Source organism: Macrobrachium nipponense, chromosome 21 (genome assembly GCF_015104395.2).
Source record: "Macrobrachium nipponense isolate FS-2020 chromosome 21, ASM1510439v2, whole genome shotgun sequence".
Classification (NCBI taxonomy): Eukaryota; Metazoa; Arthropoda; class Malacostraca; order Decapoda; family Palaemonidae; genus Macrobrachium; species Macrobrachium nipponense.
The window spans coordinates 20,464,642-20,483,985 of NC_087212.1; the positions used below are offsets into that span (position 1 = coordinate 20,464,642).

General features: G+C 38.0%; 1 protein-coding gene across 1 annotated transcript in view; it reads left to right on the plus strand.

Moving 5' to 3' along the window:
* Positions 1–19,344, plus strand: part of LOC135197829 (U3 small nucleolar RNA-associated protein 6 homolog) — a 277,323-nt gene that overhangs the window by 20,331 nt on the left and 237,648 nt on the right. Inside the window, exon 2 of the mRNA XM_064224974.1 lies at positions 7,398–7,553. Within this exon, the coding sequence (XP_064081044.1) occupies positions 7,398–7,553 (156 nt within the window). The remainder of the gene's footprint in view (positions 1–7,397; positions 7,554–19,344) is intronic.

The following is a 19,344-nucleotide window of genomic DNA, read 5'->3' on the forward strand; positions in this document are numbered from 1 at the left end:
CCTTAGAGAGGTTGGCTGGGTGTGCCCAAGGGTAGTCATCCCCTAGGTTGAACCTGTTGCAAGTTACCAGGTTGCAGCCAAGCGCCACTGGAAAGGCTTATCCTTGGAAGTGTACCATCTTTCATCGAGTTCAGATGAGTCTCCTCCCAGGCATCAATGGTGCTTTGTGGACGTATCATTTCTGCTGAAAAGACATGCAAATGATGTGTCCCGTTCTCCTCCAGTACCTTGTAAGAGACTCAAGGATCCTGTACTTAGTCCTCGATCATCATGTAGCCATTGGGACAGCCTGGAGTGTTTTACTTCGGGACACCCCTCTGTAGAGTATCAGAGTGTAGCTTCCAAACCCCTGTCCTCTTGTAAGAAATCATTGTCTCACGAATTGTCTTCTCCCGAGCGCCCTCTTGTGCCCGAGCGCCCTTCAGTGTCTGAATCTGGCTTAGATGGACTTCAAGCTTCATCTGACTGCCCGAGTGTGTTCAAGTCCCTATTAGCGCCCATTTTCCTTGCCGTTTTGTTGTGGCAGTGAATGCCTGTTTATGTATGAACACTTGGTAACTCACGGATCTTCAGCAGGTACAGAGTGTCCTGTAGGGCCCGAACGCCCTCCTTTTTCCGCTCGTGTAGCTTCTGAAGTTGAGTTTTCGGATGTGCCTCCTGTAATGGGAGGCTGTCAGTTGTTCACCCAACTTCTACTTTGGTGCATTGCTCTCCATTGCTTCAGGCTGCTCCTTCTTCAAACTTACTAGCTCCCATTACTGTAGATCCTATTTAGAGTAAATTGGACAACATTGTAAGCCTACATAACAAGGCGCCTTCGGCACCCTAACCTCTGGACTTGGCTTTGTCCCCAGTTTCCTTGGATGAGGAAGTTGATGAGTCACTTTCCAAGCCTTGACCTCGTTCCTGTATAATTTAAGAGCTTCTCAGGTATTTTGGGTCCAAATGTGCAAGTGAGAGTGGTGAGAGTGTTGTGTCCTGTGAGAACTCTCAAGTACTACCTCCACAGAACAGGGGGAATATGTGGACCTACCTTCAGCTTCCTTGTGGTGTTCAGTTAAGAATCCCGCATGCCCACTGTCGAAGAATGCCTTGGCATTCTTCTTCAGAGACCTCCTAGTGGAAGCTCATGCCACTATTGGCGATGATGCTTTCCCTTTATGTAAAGTGAAAGCTCATGAGATTAGAGCTGTAGCCACTTCCTTGGCATTCAAGTGTGGCTTGTCTCTCTCTGCCATATTGCAAACGACCTTTTGGAGGTGCAAATCGGTCTTTGCATCACATTATCTGAGGAATATCAAAATAATTTACAATAATTGCAGTACTTTGGGTCCTCTTTCGGTGGCTGGCATGGTGTTGGGGGAGGAAGCATTGGAACCATTCCTTCCTTTCTTTTCTTCGTTTTGAAATATGATGTTGAATTTTATGGGAGCCTGGGGTACTATGGACCGAAGTACCCTCCAGTCTTTTGTGGTTTGGTAGTGGTTTTTAATTTTTGGTGTTATTTTAGGTGACGATGTTTTTTCTCTGGTTGTTTAATATGTACTCCACCCTGGGCGGGGCAACATTTTGTCTTGTTAGCAATTGGAATCATCCTGGCTACAAGGCACCCCCTGAAATAGTAGGCAACCCTCAGCTATACTGCTGCTCCACTGTGATAGACGAGAAACATCCAGATGCAGTATCATCTTGCAGCAGCTCGCTTATCAGGCAAGGAAACTCCAGGCATTACTATAATGGTAGTCCTTTTCTGTTCGTAATTCATTACCATTCTCAACTCTTACGAGCTGGGCTAAAAAAAAATCAATATACAGCATCCCAAGCTGGGTAAACTTTGAGGTCAGCCAATTAAAGAAAAATCACATCAATGAAAAGAGAAAGATATGGAAATGCACAAGATGTAAGAAAACAATTTTTTTTTTAAGTTCCCCTACTTTCTACGAGAAGTTTAAAATTACTATATTTACAATCCCTTGTGGGGCATATTTTACAAGACAATTGTATATTTTACCAAGTTGTACACATTTTTTCTAATACAGACAGTCCCCAGTTATCGGTGGACTTGATTAATGGCATTCCAGTTTTATGGGCTTGTCTAGTGCCATAAAATCGGCGATTTATGGCGCCATAATAGGCCGAGTTTCGGTTATCGGTGCCATAACAGGCAGAGTTTTGGTTATCGGCACCATAAGCGCCATAAATTGCTGAGTTTCGGTTAATGGCAGCTTTCGCTTATCAGCATCCCACCGAGAACGGAACCCCCACTGATAACTGGGGACTGCCTATAAATTAATTTATTTTATTTTGTGAAATTATAGTTACAGCTCATACAATATCAAAGCAGGTAAGAACTAAAATCAGTAAAAAATTCCGAGTTATATTTGTTATAAAATATTTACGTAAATTTACTGAGATCAAAGATGCAGTAACATTTTGGATTACACATGTCTTTTCTAATATTTCTTTCTACTTTTCATTGCAAGATTATAATTGACATACTATCATAAAAGATAAGAACTAAACCTAGCAGCAACCCCTTGGTATATTTATGAGCAAATAGATATGTAATAAGATGTCATGTGAGAGAGAGGCAGTAGTACTTACTCCCTTGAAGTCAAGATCATAACTAGCTCATGAGCCATGTGCTTCTTGATTTTAACCAGTCTAATAGTGGCTACAGAAGTAATGGAAACTTTTCCACCTAATTCTTTCAAATTGGTGGCATGTAATATTGATGCTTTCATGAGTGGATCTGTCCACCACCCAAAACCTGTTATTGCTACTCATATGAGGGAATCTGTCCATTAAGGGCTAATGTTTTAGAGCAGATATATGCATGCATTCCACCTCCTATCAGTACGGGAATCAGCAGTGTCATTACTTGGTAAATTACGTATATAAAAATACATTTTTATATTAGAGTTTCATATATACAGTCACCTCTCAATTAACACGTGTTTAATTAGCGTGTTTTTGATTTAATGCGAGCTAGAAAATATTTAAAAATGTTTAAAAACACAAAATTTTCTATTCAATGTGAATTGGCGCCTGAGCATTGTTTTCAAATCACACGCGCATGATGCACTTCAGTGCTGCAGACAATGGCCATCGACATAAAGATAGCACAGTGCACTGTATTTATTTATTTATTAATAAAGCAAGACTTTGTGTATGTATTTATGAAGAAAGTGAAAGATTTTGTTCTGTTTTCCTTTTTTGTTAGACCTACATAGTACAGGTATTCTCTTAGCCTAACATATACTATGGTATATCATATATATACAAATATGTACAGTAACCTAGTAGCCTAGCCTACAGTATACTCTATACTACATGTACGGTACAGTAATTATTAATATAAGCCAATTCTGGAGGTTCAATACATTATAACGATAGTAAGTCAGTACAAAAAAGGAAAAGAAAAAAAATGGACATGAAACGACAATCAGCTTTGTTCCAACATCAGCATAATTGAGGGATGTTAATTAAAATGCAATGAATATGCATCTTTTCCATGAATCTTTTAAATTAAAAAGCTATACATTGCTTCACTGTATTCAATAGTTTGTATGTATTCTCATATTATTGTATTATAAAATAATATAACAACATAGCTGTCAATGTTTTGGCTTGGAAATCAGCTGATGGCAATTACGAGTTTATTTCGCCGTATTTAACAAAATTCTGTGCTAATTTCCTTACTACTAGTTAGTATAAACAAATATTTAGATTACTTTAATATGAGACAAGGTCATTTTTCGTTATATGATGAATTTTTAAGTCTAAATATAACTTGAAAAAGTCTTGTTGTGAACTAAATTATTATTTTTTTTTTTTGCTAACAGATTCCATTGGGAGCATGGTTATTGCGTAAAAAAAAAAAGATGTGATTCCGCTCGCTGTTATCACTTGATTTCATCATAATACGAGCTTTACATTATTTATCTTTTATTTGTGTGAAAACAACGGTAAACTATGTTGCTTCAAACCTAGTTGTTTTGATTAAAATTATTTTCTCTCAATGGTATCTGTGGTTGTGTCTGATGGCATAACTTTACTGGAGTTTTATCCTTGTTGCCGATGCATGATAATGGTCATCAGCAGCTTGAACAGCTCTCAGCTTCAGCTACATCTTGGTTTAAATTTAACAGCATATTTCCTTGCTGATCTTTGATCTATATCAAATAAAGTTATTACATAAAGATAAATCAGTCCTATTCTACATAATGTCGTTTATAACATAACTACCGTAATTGTTTACTATTGTACGATGGTTGAAATACAAGCAAACAGATGTTGTTGTTAAGCAGTTTGGTTGTACTTAGCAAAAAAGTACGGAGTGCCCCAAGTCCAGAAACGTAACCCTCCTTATTTCTGTTATTTCTTATGGGAAAAATATGTTTAAATAACGCATTTTTAATTAACGCGAGCTCTCAAGGAATGTAACCCTCTCGTTAATTGAGAGGTGATTGTACTTATCAAGTACTAATTACATGATCGGAACCTGCCCTCACCCCCTCTCATGAACATAAAGGCATAAACAAATTGAACCCCATTTGCTAGTTGTTCCTCTCTTTCCCTGAAAGTGGGCTTGGCTAGTCACCTAGCCACTACAAAATAGCGCGCCCCGCAAGCTTAAAAATTTTAGCTGACGATCAAGTGAAACTCATTGCAATGTAATTACTGGGTAATTACTATACTATATAAAACTTTTTTTTATATATATGTACTTACCCAGTAATTACATAGCTAATAGTTTCACTCGTTTGGCAGTTAAAATTTGAAATACTTGGGTTGCATGTGGGGTAGATGACTAACCCCTGCCCACTTTTGGGGGAAAGAGAGGGGATACCACTTATTGTATGCATTGTGTGTTTTACTTTTTATACATTAATTTTTGTATCTTATTTAAATGTTTAATTTAACTTTGCTTAGCTCCAGTTTTCACCTCTCATTTAAATGCAAACCCCTTAGGTGAACCATATGAGAGTTTTAAAATTTTTGTCACTTGTCTAGTTAAGCTAATTTATAATTATGTACAGTAATAATAGGTGTAAGTACTGCTTACACCTATATAAGTTAACTTATTTTAGATGTTCCTAGTAGCTTGTTTGAAATCATGAAAAGCCAGTTTATAAAAACGAAATAATTCCATGGAAATCTACCTCCTAAATATGGCACGTTTTGAGTGTAAAATGAAATACCAGAGAAGAGCATTGATAGCTATCAACTATACACTTTCTTATTGTTCCATAGGTACCATTGTGCATAACTAACCTTGTGTTGTTTTTTATTAACCTGGGAAAAAAATTATGAGTTGAAGTGGTAGGAGCTTAGAATTTTTGTTATGGTTTGTATGAAAATAATATAGCCTCAATAGCAACTTAAGTGGGAAGGACATGAGCTGTTAAGATTTTTGAGTAGGTTGATGGGACTTGTAGGATCTGAGGGATCATTTGGGACTGAGACAAGTAAGTCAGGATGGAGATGTTAACCTTCCTCATGCACCAGTCCACTTACATGGGGGCCAGTCTGATACTGATAGGCACAATTCTTTTTGGGAGCCTTTTCCTTTTTCCCCAAGGTTGCAACCAAGAGCCAAAGTTGTTTTTGGGAGCTTTTTTCTTTTATGCCAAGGTTGCAACCAAGAGCAATTTCTAGCTACAGAACAGGCTGGTGCTGATGTCGTCACTCATTTTGAAGAGCATGTCTGGGGCCATAGTGGAAAAAATAAGTGCCTTGTGACTTACTAAATTGAAAGCAGCACTAAAATCTATTTGAATTACACGTCACTTAAAACTCTTATCTGCACTCAAAACTTATCAAGGTTCCCTTGCAAATGGCAAGTCAAGTCTAAAAGAGCATCCAGAATTTTTTTGACATCCCTAGAGCAAAATGCAAATTTTGTAAGAGTAGGTTTAGGATGACAAGTATGTATCTGGGAGAGGGACATCCTTAGCTGATTGCTTAGCTTTAAAAGCTCAGTGAAGCAGTTCAGCCTTTTCCACAGTGATAGTAACCAATCTATCATCATCTGTTAGTAGTGGTGGAATAGAAGACAAGCCTGACCCAAAGATAGATGGTGCCAATTTGGTCCACTGCAGATGGTGTTTAGTAATTCCTTTTAACTTTCCTCTTCAAGGAATTATTGTAATTTCTCTTGGCTGTATGGTAAGTTCTATTCACAGCACAATGAGACCCAATAATTTATGGTATAATTTTCATTTGAACGATTTCATCCCCATGTGTTGAATTTAGTCTGTCTGTCAAGGTAGGCTCGTCTACATGTATCATCAAACCATGGCTGGTCATTTGTCTTAAATTTGATGACCTTTCTAGGGACATATCTTATTAAAATAGCCATCAGCATTTAATTTAACTTCTTGGGATCAGGATCTAATATTGTAGTTTACGAAGTTGCTACACTGCCAGTGATAGTTACAAAATCTCCTTCAAGAGTCACCATCCACCTCTGACTTGAAGTATTTTTAATTGTTGACCTACCATCCAGGGTTGCTGTTACCTTTGGCTTTGTCAGCTGATGTGAAGCCATTGCTGAAAAAAATCACTATATGTAGTTGTAGGAAACTGCATTCCAGGCTTCTGATCAGCTCTTCTGGGTGGAAAAAACGATAGTGGGCGGGAAACTTGTCATTGATTTCTCATCTTTGAATGAGTTAATCCTAAGATGTCGGCTGCCATCAAAGATGGATGCTTTATGATTTCTTAAGACCTGACAAACTTGCAGTGTCTGATCACCATCTCTCATCTCTCAGGACTCCATGAAATACAGTTGTTCCATGTGTAAGGATTCTGTCTTCTCTGTTCAGTGCTGTGCTTTGTACTGTGACACTTGCCCCCCTACTGTTCATTCTTGATCACACTGGTTAGTTTAAGCCCCTCTGATATGGATTTTCTTGTTTTGATGTCTTGATGATTGGGTGATCCTGGTACCCACCATTTAGGGAACACCAGCGACTTACCTGTTTGCAGGACTGTGAGATGCACAGCAGTCATGAAGTCCTCAGGACTGTTGTATCAAAAGTAGTAAGCCATCTTTTATAGTTGTTGTCATGAGAAGGGTGGATTTTCAGTCAGATTGGAGAATCCCCATCTTCCTTTGCAGAGACAAGTTTCCCCCAGTCTGCATAGGACTGTTGCTCTTCCCTTACCCAAGTTGTCTGATTGAAGGTAATGGATATCTTGTATTTGTAGGAGTTATTATTGCCATGAGGAGGAAGTGCCCTCTTTGAGAATGATTCTTAACATAAGTGAGGTGAGAGGTTTGATTTTTTATGATATTAAGATTTTTAAAATTGTGCATTCATATATTTAAGGTATTCAAGGTTATTTTAAATGTATGGAAATATTAATGAAAACTACGTCTTTTTTGGCAGGAAATGCGTGTGCATGAAAAATTCAAAGAAATTGAAGGTGTTATTCACCTCCGGGTCATGAAACGTTGTCGTTTCATGACACGCTACTGGCAAGGTCATCATGATACATGGGCCTTGAGAATCAATTTTGCACGTGCTATAGGCTGGAATTCAGAGGTAAGTGATGCCATACTTTATTTTGTTTGAGGATAATTAGATTGATTTGGACTGTATATCATATGGTGATTTTATTGTAAACTATAATGAAATTGGTAGTCCATGCCATCTGACTGGGTGAAGATTGGGACCATTGGATCTAAGTTGAGATGAATGTTTGTTAGAGAACTGCAAAATTTTCATGTACATTACAACCCATTATTCATAAGACTGTATTCCCTGTAGAGTTTATTTTGGTTGCACCTGTTTAAATACCATTAGAATGCATCCACTGCCTCTGACCGGACATGCCTGCTACTCTACATCTAAGCTCACTCTGTTCTGCAGTGCAGCTCAGTTGTGGCAGCTTCTAAGCAGCCAGTGTTCCCCCAGACTGTTTTTGTTGTTTTTTTTTTTATACCAAATTTATATTGCATTAGGTTTTTCTCTTGTTGATCTTTCCTTTTCTCAGCTGTTCAGTTAGTGTTCAATTCATATTAGTATTCAAGGAGAAGTCTGTTGATTCAAGTTAATTCTTTTGTTCTTCAAGTAAGTTAATCTTTTACATTCTAGATTGATTAATTTTTATGCATGTGGGAAAGGCTTTTATAATTGCTTACTCATAACATTCATTATTTAGAATGAAACTTACCTACTTTTAAAGTTAGCTTTATCTTTGCACATTTGGTGTGATCAGCATTAACCCTTTAACGCCGATTAGACGTATTAAACGTTGATGAAAATTGTCTGTCGGGTGCCGAACTGACGTATGGTACGTCGATGAAAAAAAGTTTTTAAAAAATTTGCGGGAAAAATAGTTATAGGCCTACTAGGCAAAAAATTTTGAATCATGTGTCTTGGGGGATGTTGGGAGCTCACAGATCAAGCTGTTGTTTTGTGTACAATTGTTACCCAGGCGTGCAAACGCGAATTTCTTTCTTCTTGCACTAAAAAGCATCAACAACACATCTCAGAAATTATTTTGTCACTTAGACATAATTTTTACACCATTTTATATTAGCCGTTACATAGAGTATTATATATGAAAATGTGCGCAATTTTATGCAGAATACAACAAAAAACAACTCATGGTTGTAGCTTTTATCAGTTTTGAAATATTTTCATATAAATAACGATAAGTGCCAAAATTTCAACCTTCGGTGAACTTTGACTCTACCGAAATGGTTGAAAAACGCAATTGTAAGCTAAAACTCTTATATTCTAGTAATATTCAATAATTTGCCTTCATTTTGCAACAAATTGGAAGTCTCTAGCACAATATTTCAATTTATGGTGAATTTCTGAAAAAAACTTTTTCCTTATGTCCGTGCGGTAACTCTTCCGAAAAAATCATAAATTTTTTCGTCCGATTGTCATAATGTTTGCACCATTTTAAATTAGCTGTTACATAAAGTTTTATATATGGAAATGTGCGCAATTTCATGTAGAATACAACCAAAAACAACCCATGGTTGTAGCTTTTATCAGTTTTGAAATATTTTTATATAAATAACAATAAGTGCCTAAATTTCAACCTTCGATCAACTTTGACTCAACCGAAATGGTCGAAAACCGCAATTGTAAGACAAAAACTCTTACTTTCTAGTAATACGCAATCATTTACCTTCATTTTGCAACAAATTGGAAGTCTCCAGCACAATATTTTGATTTATGGTGAATTTTAGAAAAAAAAAATTTCCTACGTCCGCGCTGTAACTAACTGCCGAAAAAATCAAAAAATTTTTGTCAGCTTGTCGTAATGTTTGCACCATTTTAAATTAGCCATTACATAAAATTTTATATATGAAAATGTGCGCAATTTCATGTAGAATACAACTAAAACAACCCATGGTTGTAGCTTGTATCAGTTTTGAAATATTTTCTTATAAATAACGATAAGTGCCAAAATTTCAACCTTTGGTCAACTTTGACTCTACCAAATTGGTAAAAAAACACAATTGTAAGCTAAAACTCTTACAGTCTAGTAATATTCAATCATTTATCTTCATTTTGAAACAAATTGGAAGTCTCTAGCACAATATTTAAATTTATGGTGAATTTAAAAAAAAACTTTTTCCTTCCCTCAGCGCGCGGATTCTCCGCCGCAAATATCCGAAATCCTTACGTCACATTCTCGTAATATTTGCTCCGTTTCATATTAGCCGTTTTATAGAGTTTTATATGTGAAAATGTGCACAATTTCATGGAGAATACAACAAAAAATAATTGAAGGTCATAGCTTTTCTTATTTTTGAAATATTTGCATATAAATCATGATAAATAGAAATAATTCGACATTCGGTCAACTTTGGCGACCGAAATGGTCAAAAAACGCAATTGTAAGCTAAAACTCTTACAGTCTAGTAATATTCAATTACTAATCATTTATCTTCATTTTGAAACAAATTGGAAGTCTTTAGCACAATATTTAAATTTATGGTGAATTTTTGAAAAAAAAAAACCTTTTCCTTCCCTCCGCGCGTGGATTCTCCGCTGCAAATCTCCAAAATGCTTACTTCGCATTCTTGTAATATTTGCTCTGTTTCCTATAAGTGGTTTCATAGAGTTTTATATATAAAAAAGTGCGCAATTTTATGTAGAATACAACAAAAAATAATTCAAGGTTGTAGCTTTTCTCATTTTTGAAATATTTGCATATAAATAACAATAAATAAAAAACTTCGACATTCGGTCAACTTTAACTCGACCGAAATGGTAAAAAAATGCAATTTTAAGCTAAAAATCTTACAGAATAGTAATATTCAATCATTTATCTTCATTTTGAAACAAATTAGAAGTCTCTAGCACAATATTTTGATCTAAGGTGAATTTTTGAAAAAAACATTTTTTTACGTCCGCACGTTACAAATTCATGCATCATTTTGTGATAATATTTTCTCTTTGTTGCTTTGATAATTTTACAATGTGTTATATACCAAAATTATCGCAGTTTAGTGTACAATACAACAAAAAAATAACTTGTTAGCTTTAACCGTTTTGCTCACAGCACGATTTGTATACAATTATATATGAAAATTTTTTTGCACTGTCATATATCCCAGTATTTATATATGATAATGATATTTTTTTTCATTTCTGATGGTTGCATACTAAACTTCAGGCAATGACAGAAAAAGGAGCCTAAATTGAACTCAATCTTGAAAACTAAGCGCTCTGTGATTTTTTGAAAAAAAAATTTTTTCCGCTTCGGCGCTTACTCCCGAACCCCTCCGGCATACGGGAGACGATTTTTAAAATACCACCTCGGCGTTTAAGGGTTAATAAAAATCAAAATATGCTTGGGTAACTTGCTATGACTGTCTTTGTATTCACCTGTTGCCCACCAGATCATGCTTAAATGTTTGTTTCATGATATTTCTTCATGCTTTCGTGTTAAACACACATTCATGATCAGCTTTATACTTATAACAGAGTCAACAACAACCCCACCCACCCACCCACCCCCACCCCCCATCCCGCGCACTCTTGAGATTTGCGGACTCACCTATTTGCAGATTTGTCTGTGGGAGGGACCTATCTAAAAATTATTTGTGGGAGGACTCTTTCATTTGTGGGTTTTTCCGGTGATAAATATTCTCAAATTAATGAACTATTTTTATATTATTTTCATGACAATAAATTTTTATGATACAAAAATGACTTACTAATTTTCAAATATTAATATTGATTAATTAAGTTTAATAAGATTAAAAATTAAATGATTAAAATAATAATTCCCTCTTTTCTCTCTCTTAATCACTAGTAAGATTAAATAATAATAAATAATAATAACAACAACAATAATAATAATAATAATGTGCTGTTAATACAATATTTATGCATTTCTATAGTAAGTTATTTAAAGAAATTAAAGAGCAGAATTTTCCCTGTCTTTTGCCTTTTAAGTTGTGAATCAGGAGGGGGGGAGAGGTTGGACCCATCAAAAATGTCACATTACTTGACAGACGGTGACTGGGGGAGACTGTTGTCAATGCCTGATCATCTCATTTCTATTTCTTCCATTTATATCTCTCTCTCTCTCTCTCTCTCTCTGGAAAAGATATATGTATGGCAGAGGGGAAATGTTGCTTATAGAGGTTCATTTCAATATTTTGATATCATAAGGAGTTATTCTCTCTCTCGCTCTCTCTCTCTCTCTCACTATAAAAGGAAGTTTAGATAGAAATATTGAAACCAAGACACGAACAGAGATGACCCAAGAAACTTTAAAGTTAAAGCAGATGTGGGAAATGCAATGTAAACAAGCAGTGCGTAGGCTACAAAGAGGCATGCGCATCAAAGCTAGGTAGTCTCAGGGTCTGTCTCTCCTGTCAGCAAGAATAAGAGATAGCTAAACTGAGGAGGGGAGTAGAAGAAATATCAAAAGAACTAAAGGACCTGACAAAGGACAAACTCAAAGGCAAGAGAAGAGAAGTCAGGATGGAAAAAGAAATTGGAGACATAAGAAGAGAGGTTACAAACCATAAGAGAAAGAAACAGGAATTGAGCAATGACATAGTAGAAAACAGAGATTGTTGTGGAGAACAGAAAAAAATTCCTTAAGACCAGAACTGGAAATGAAACAGAAAGAAGCACTAGACAAGGTACAAAGAAAGAAGCTTACAAGGATAAAAATGATGAATTCAAGAGACCTGTTGGTAGAAGAGTGATAGCAGCCAGAAAACACAATTACCCCCCATAAGGAACATACACATCAAATAGATTTGCTGTGCTCTTGGAAACAGAAGAGGAAACAACCTTAATTCGAGACTCATTAGTAAAAGGTCAGCGGTTAAATTTTGTGACCAAAAATAGAAATACAAGAAAAGTAACTTCTTACCCAGGTGCAGGAGCAAAGAGGATAGCTGAGGCATTAAAGAAAATCAAAGTGAAAAGTAGATGTGCAATCATAATGCAGGGAGGAGGAAATGACATATTTCTAAAAGATGGAAGCGTTGACCAGACATAAGGTCTTGTAGCCAAACTGAGGAATGTTGTAGAGAACATCTGTGAAAAAATCGAAAATGGCATTCTTATAGGAATTCTGCCCAGAACCAATGTAAGACGCTGCTTTCTTAGCCAGGCAATTGGAATCAATGACAGACTAGAGCAAATATACCAAGAAAAAGGTTTTAGATTTGTAGACCTTTGGGACAGATTTATAGAGAATAAAAAACTATATATAAAGAGATAGGACTCATTTGAATGTGGATGGAGCAAAATTGCTAGGAAACCTTCTTTACAAAAACTTCTTGAAACACCTCGGTGAACTGAACATTCAACGGAAGAAGTCAGAAAGCTCCCAGAATTTGGTTAGTAATAGCACTGCAGGAAACAGTTACAGTAAGGGAAACTAATAAAGCCACAGAGGACAAAAGAGAAGATAGAAAAGTCCCTCAGAGTGGCACAGTTTAATGCACAGTCTATTAGGAACAAAGTAGATCTCTTCAAAGCATTGATACCAAGTGAAGAATTACACATACATAATAGGTATCACAGAAACATGGATACAAGAGGCAACAAGACTTTGTAGGGGACTACTAAATAGCTGGATATAAATTGTTCAAAAAAGATAGACTCACTAAAAAAAGGAGGCGGCATTATGTTATATGTTGAGGACCACCTCAGTCCAATAGAGTATAAAATTACAACCATACAAGAAGTGATATCAATATGAACTCCCAAGGGAAGAAGATAACTAATACTAGTGTACAGACCTCCCCACCAAACACAAATGTCTGATGAGGAGCTGTATGCATTACTAGAACAAGAAATAAACAACAAACTCTGCATAATTATAGGAGATTTCAATGCAGTAGTATACTAGGGCACGGTGACCTCCACATCAAACTTAAAAGGAAAATTACTTTTAGATTTTGTAAAAAATGAATTCTTCCATCAATGGATTGCCAAACCTACTAGAAGAAACAACATACTAGACATTGTCCTATCAACAGAAGATAACCTAGTGTCTGAACTTTCAGTAGGTGGAAATCTAGGCAAAAACAACCATAAAATTTCAAATTTAATTATACAACTTCCCCAGTAATTATATAGCTAAGAGTTTCACTCACTGCCAGTTAAAATCCCAAAATTTGCGGGTCGCACTAACTATCTATTTGCCTTGGTTAGGTAACAGTACCCCGCCCCACTTTTGGGCCAAGAGAGAGGAACAACATGGCAAAGAGCCCAGTTTGTTTCTGCTGCCGATGGCTATGGTTGTTGGTTGCTGTTATTCCTGAAATTTTTATTTTTACTTTTTGTAATTGCAATTGGTGAAGCACTCTATTCTTGTATTAGCTGTCTTGGCAAATCATTTAGATAACATTAAGTTCTGTGATAAGAACTAGCTTTTTTTTTTCCCTTGGTTACTGTCAGGTCTTAGTGTTTTCGACAATGTCGGACACAGGTTCTGCTAGCTTTAGGTATTGTGCTAGAGGTTGCAAGACTAGGCTAACTAAGGAATTGTATGATCACACTTTATGTGCTAATTGTAGTGGGCAAATATGTTCATTTGATAATGAAAGTGTTGATTGGGACGAAAGGAAGTGGAGGAGTTTGGAATCTCATTTAAAGAAATTAGAGAGAGACAGGAAGAGAATGGCTTTAATTAGGGCCAATTCAAAATCAGCTAGCCAGGATTCTTCTGAATTGAATTCACATCTGAGTATTCCTGTTATATCTTTAGCTCCCGCTCCCACTTCTCTTGCTACGCCACCTTCCCCATTTGCAGGCTCCCGCACTTCCGATCCCAACCCCATCACCTGTCTAGAGGAAAAGATTGATAAGCATTTTACTCTGTTAGTACAGACTATGGAGCAGCTTGGTGCATCTGTGAAGGTCCTTATGGACAAGGCGAAAAGTGATAGTGTTGTGTCAGTGGAGGAGGTGGCTATTCGTCCCACCGATCCTCCTAGGCAAAGGTAACTGTCACTCCCCAGTGCAGGGTAGGAGTCATTCTGGTAGCCCAAGGGAGGTCGGTAGGGTCTGCCCACAAGCAGTCACCCCCTCAGTTCAACCTGTTGTCGTTTCCCAGGTTGAAACGGAGAGCTGTTGGAAAGTCTCTCCTTGGATGTGCATAAATTGTTGAGTTCGGATGGATCTTCTGCATGACGCCCGTGGCATTTGGGGAGGAAGTCTTGACTGTTGAAAAGAGGTGCTTTGGATGCAGCTCCAGTGGTTCCTACTAAGAAACCTAGAGAACCATGCCCTTCTTGCAGTCACTGGGACAGCCCAGAGCATTTTTCTTCCAACTGCCTCTTGGAAGTTGATGCTCCTCCAGCACCCAAGGCTCATTGTCGCTCTTCAAGCTCCTGCATCTGTCGTGCAGGAGCGCCCTATCAGACACAGTCGAGCGTCCATTGGTGCCCGAGGTCCCTTCTGTTGTGCACCAATTAGATCCCATTCAGGTGAAGCTCGACATTATTTTGCTTTTACTGAATAAGCCTCTTTCTTCAGTTCAAGTTCCGATGACTCAATTAGTGCCAGCGACGGTCTAGCAAGCGCCCACAACAGTTCAACTGGTAGTGGGCGAAGCTCCCTCTAAATCGTCTCCTTGGATGCCTAGAGACGCTGTAGCACAGCAAACTCCTATAGAAGCTGTTTCGACATGGACACAAGTTTATGCAGCCACATCTCAGGCTTCTGCAGATGTGGATCCTTCCCCTATTTTGTCTGAAGACGAAGCAAAAGACGATCAAGAGGCTCCCTCTTCAGCATATGCGGCTTTATTGAAGTTCTTGCTCACCACCTATCCATCCTTTTTCAAGCCAACTCCTCCATTGTCTCCTGAATCAACTTTGGTTATTGATAGTATGCTTTCCTTAAAATGCTCAAAGATGCTGAATATGTTTTGTATTCCTCTTCTAAGAAGGCTTTTAAAGTAATAGTAGATGCTTGGCTTGCTGATCTCGTTTTGTTTTTCGCCTTCCTGAATCTCCAGGTGGAGATACTTGCCGTATGCTACGAAAGAAGCTCCTTCGTTGGTTGTTTGCGCTCCTTCACAGGGATATTTTTTGGTCTTGTAGACACAGCCAGATGCTCAGCTTTTTCTTTGGCAAAGATTTTGTTTTCTGCCTCAGAGTAGGCTCATCTTCTGAAACACATTTTCAAGGTATATTTGAAATTTTCAACTTTCTTGACTAGTCTGTTGATGCTCTGGCCTGCAAGATTAGGTCTTGTCCTTTGCTTTCAGAGAACCTCTGGGTGGATTGGATGGGAGTCCTCTCATGTATCGATAAGGGGGTTAGGGACAGTTCCCACACATTGAAGGGCATTACTTCCTCGCAGAAATCAGCTCTATTTTTCTCCCCCTTAGATAAGAGACTTGTTTCCTGAAGCAACAGTTTTAGGGGTTGCTATGGATCTGGAGAAGAAATGTACTCAGGATCTCCTCGCCCAGTTTTCCAAGAGACCGAAGAGATCCTTCAGCGATGGTTGCGATACAACCATCGCTGAAGAGGCCAGTCCTTTTTGTTCGCCACGTCTCGGAACCATTGTCTTCCTCTGTTTTGTTCGCCAGTTCCAGATCCACAGGCGTGGGCGGTGGATGCTTTTCTTTTGGGCTGGTCAGCCAAGGAACTGTATGCTCTCCCTCCGTTTAGCCTGATAAGGCAAGTGCTGAACAAGTTCCTTGTACACAGCAACGTGTCTGATCTAGGTGGCCCTTCTGGCCATCAAAGGAATGGTTCCCTGATCTTGTAGATCAATTGGTGGACTTCCCGAGGCTGCTTCCTCAAAAGAGGCAGCTACTCAGACAACCACATTTCCACAGATTCCACAAAAACCTGTCTGCTCTGGCCCTGACAAGATTCAAACTGTCCAGAAACTCCTTAGAAAGAAAGGGTTTTCTAAGGGAGCTTCAGAGGCTATCTCCATCTGTAGGAGAAGATCTAGTAACGTGTATCAGACGTGCATCAGAATAAGTGGAGAATCTTCAGAGAGTCGTGTAAGAATTCCAACTTCTCTTCTTCTAAGACCATTGTGATGCAAATAGCCAATTTCTTGCTTCATTTGAGGTCATTAAGAAACCTGTCTTCCTCTACCATCAAGGGTTATAGGGCCATGTTAGCATTTCGAATCTATGCATGAACTTAGTCTGAGGGACTTAACTAGAAAGACTCAGTTTCTAGTGTCCTTAGCGACTGCTAAAAGGATTAGTGAGATTCATGCACTTGGTAAGAAAATAGGCTTTTTGAAAGGGAATGTTACTTGTTCATATTCCTTGGGGTTTCTAGCCAAGAACGAGTCTCCCTCTAACCCCTGGCCTTGCTCTTTTTCGATCCCTAGTTGGACAGAAATCCTGTCAGTCTTTGGTGTTCCGTAAAAAAACCCTCCAGACTGTTATCTAAGAATGCTCTGGTATTCTTCTTAAGAGACGTCATCCGAGAAGCACATTCCTCAGTTAAGGAGGACGTTCTCCCAGTCTGCAAAGCTAGAGCACATGAAATTAGGGCAGTAGCCACATCTCTGGCTTTTAAGAGAAATTATCTCTTCTGTTATTAAGTCTACATTTTGGAAATGCAAATCTGTGTTTGGATCGCATTATCTCCGTGACATTGAAAAGGTGTATAAAGGCTGCAGTACCCTGGGTCCGTTCCTTGCGGCAGGTGTGGTGGTGGGAAAGGAAGTGTAGGAAGCAATCCTTCTTAAAATATTTTTCTCCTTGACACAAGGTGTGAGGTTTTATGGGAAGCCTGAAGGTATAAAGTACAGTGGTACCTCGACATACGAAAGGTTCAACTTACAAAAAACTCGAGATACGAAAGCAAATACGAAAAATTTTACGGCTCTACATACGAAAATTGCTCAAGTTACGAAAGGTTGTTGCTGTAAAGTCCCGAGATTCGCCCGGACCACCGAGAACAATTTTAAAACTAGCGCCCCGCCAACTGAGTAAACTCGCCACCATCCTCCCACTCTCCCATTGGTTCCTGATGCTAGTCACCCCATAAGATCCTGCTCTCCTATTGGTCAGCATCTAACTCTGTTCTGCCTGTCTACCATCTCTGTTACAAGTTATGAAGGAACAGACAGTAGTTCGAACATATGAACATACTATCAGATGACATAGTTTCATACGAACACACAATCGAATGAGACCCACAAGCTCCAGATCACGTAGGCCGTTTGAATAATAATAGGTCGGGGTGGGGTAGTTGTCTCAAGCAGGGAGCTTGGACTAATGTTTATAAACAATTGAATGACTACAGGTGACGGCATGTTATCTTAGCTTACATACTTATTGTATACGTCATCTTTAGCGTCTCTAGTCTGATCACATTCCTGCAAGCAATCTGGTTGACCTCTTTAGTTTTAGACTTTTATATATATGGACTAACATTCCATATTTTTATTATGTAAACACTTACACATGCAATACGCTTAATAAAAAAAATTGTGAATTAGATATCATATTCTGTTTTAATATTACGTTATGTATAAGTTTCATTTTTAGCTGTCAGTAACTCGGTATCTCCATTAGGTAAAGATAGAATAAAGAATAGAAATGAATGGTTATTATACTGTTTGGTAGTTTCATTAGTTGAAGAGAGATACTAATGAAAATTTATGGCTTACTGTGTCCTAGGAAAAGTGATTGCTTGGCGATCGTTCGGTACTCGTAAGAGCTGAATGTAAACAAACGATTGGAAGTTTTTTTTGTTTGTTTGTTTGTGTATTATAGTTAATGATTAATTAATTAATTATTTGAAATGAGTACATACTGATTATTTATACATTTTATTGGCATATTCTAAGCTTTTAGCTTCTTAGGTTTAGATGTCAGAATCATAGACTAGGCTACAGTAGCAACTGCTAACATAGGCTAGGCTTATTGCTAAGGGACATATGCTAAAGTCCTAATATATGCAGTAAAAATGGGGTTGAACATTACTTGCAGTAGAATATTACTCAAATATGTACAGTATTTTGCCTTTTTGGCGTCATATTTCTTCCGTCGGATCGGCGTCGTAACCCTAGAACATGTGTTGTAGGCCTGGAAATATAATTTACTGTGGTGTTTTTGTAGGGCTTGGAACGGATTAGGCATTTTACATGTAAAATGCGGTTCAAGATACGAAAAACTCATGATACGAAGGCCTCCTCGTAACGGATTAATTTTGTATCTCGAGGTACCACTGTACCTGGAATACCCTTCAGTCCTTTGATAAGGTGGTGGTGGATATTTTATTATTTTGGTTATAGGTAACAATCTTTTCTGGTGATATGTTGGTACTGAGCCCTGGGCAGGGGCAATTACTTTTGATCCTCTGTTAGCCATCGGAATTGACCTTCGCTACAAAGGTCCCACTATGTAATAGGCGCTACATGGCTTTACCGCCATGCTATTGCTTGATAAGAGGAGTGGCAACCAGAGGCAGTATTTTCCTGCTACAACTCTTATCAGGTAAGGAATCAACAAACATTTTAACTAATGTTGGCAAAGCTTTTCTATTCTCAGTAGATGTATTTTTATGAATCTGAGGTAGAATTATCCATGCTTCTCTCCTTCCCACAATGTGGGAATCAGCTATGTAATTACTGGGGAAGTTGTATAATGAAAAATGACATTTTAATGATATAATAAATTTTTAATTATACATACCCAGTAATTATATAATTGGAGCCCTCCCTCCATCCCCTAGGATGGATTTGTGTTGATGAGCATAAACAAACTGAGCTCTTTGCAGTGTTGTTCCTCTCTCTTGCCCCGAAAGTGGGCGGGGCACTGTTACCTAACCAAGGCAAATAGGTAGCGCGACCCGCAATTTTCGGGATTTTAACGCCGGCGAGTGAAACTCTTAGAGTATAT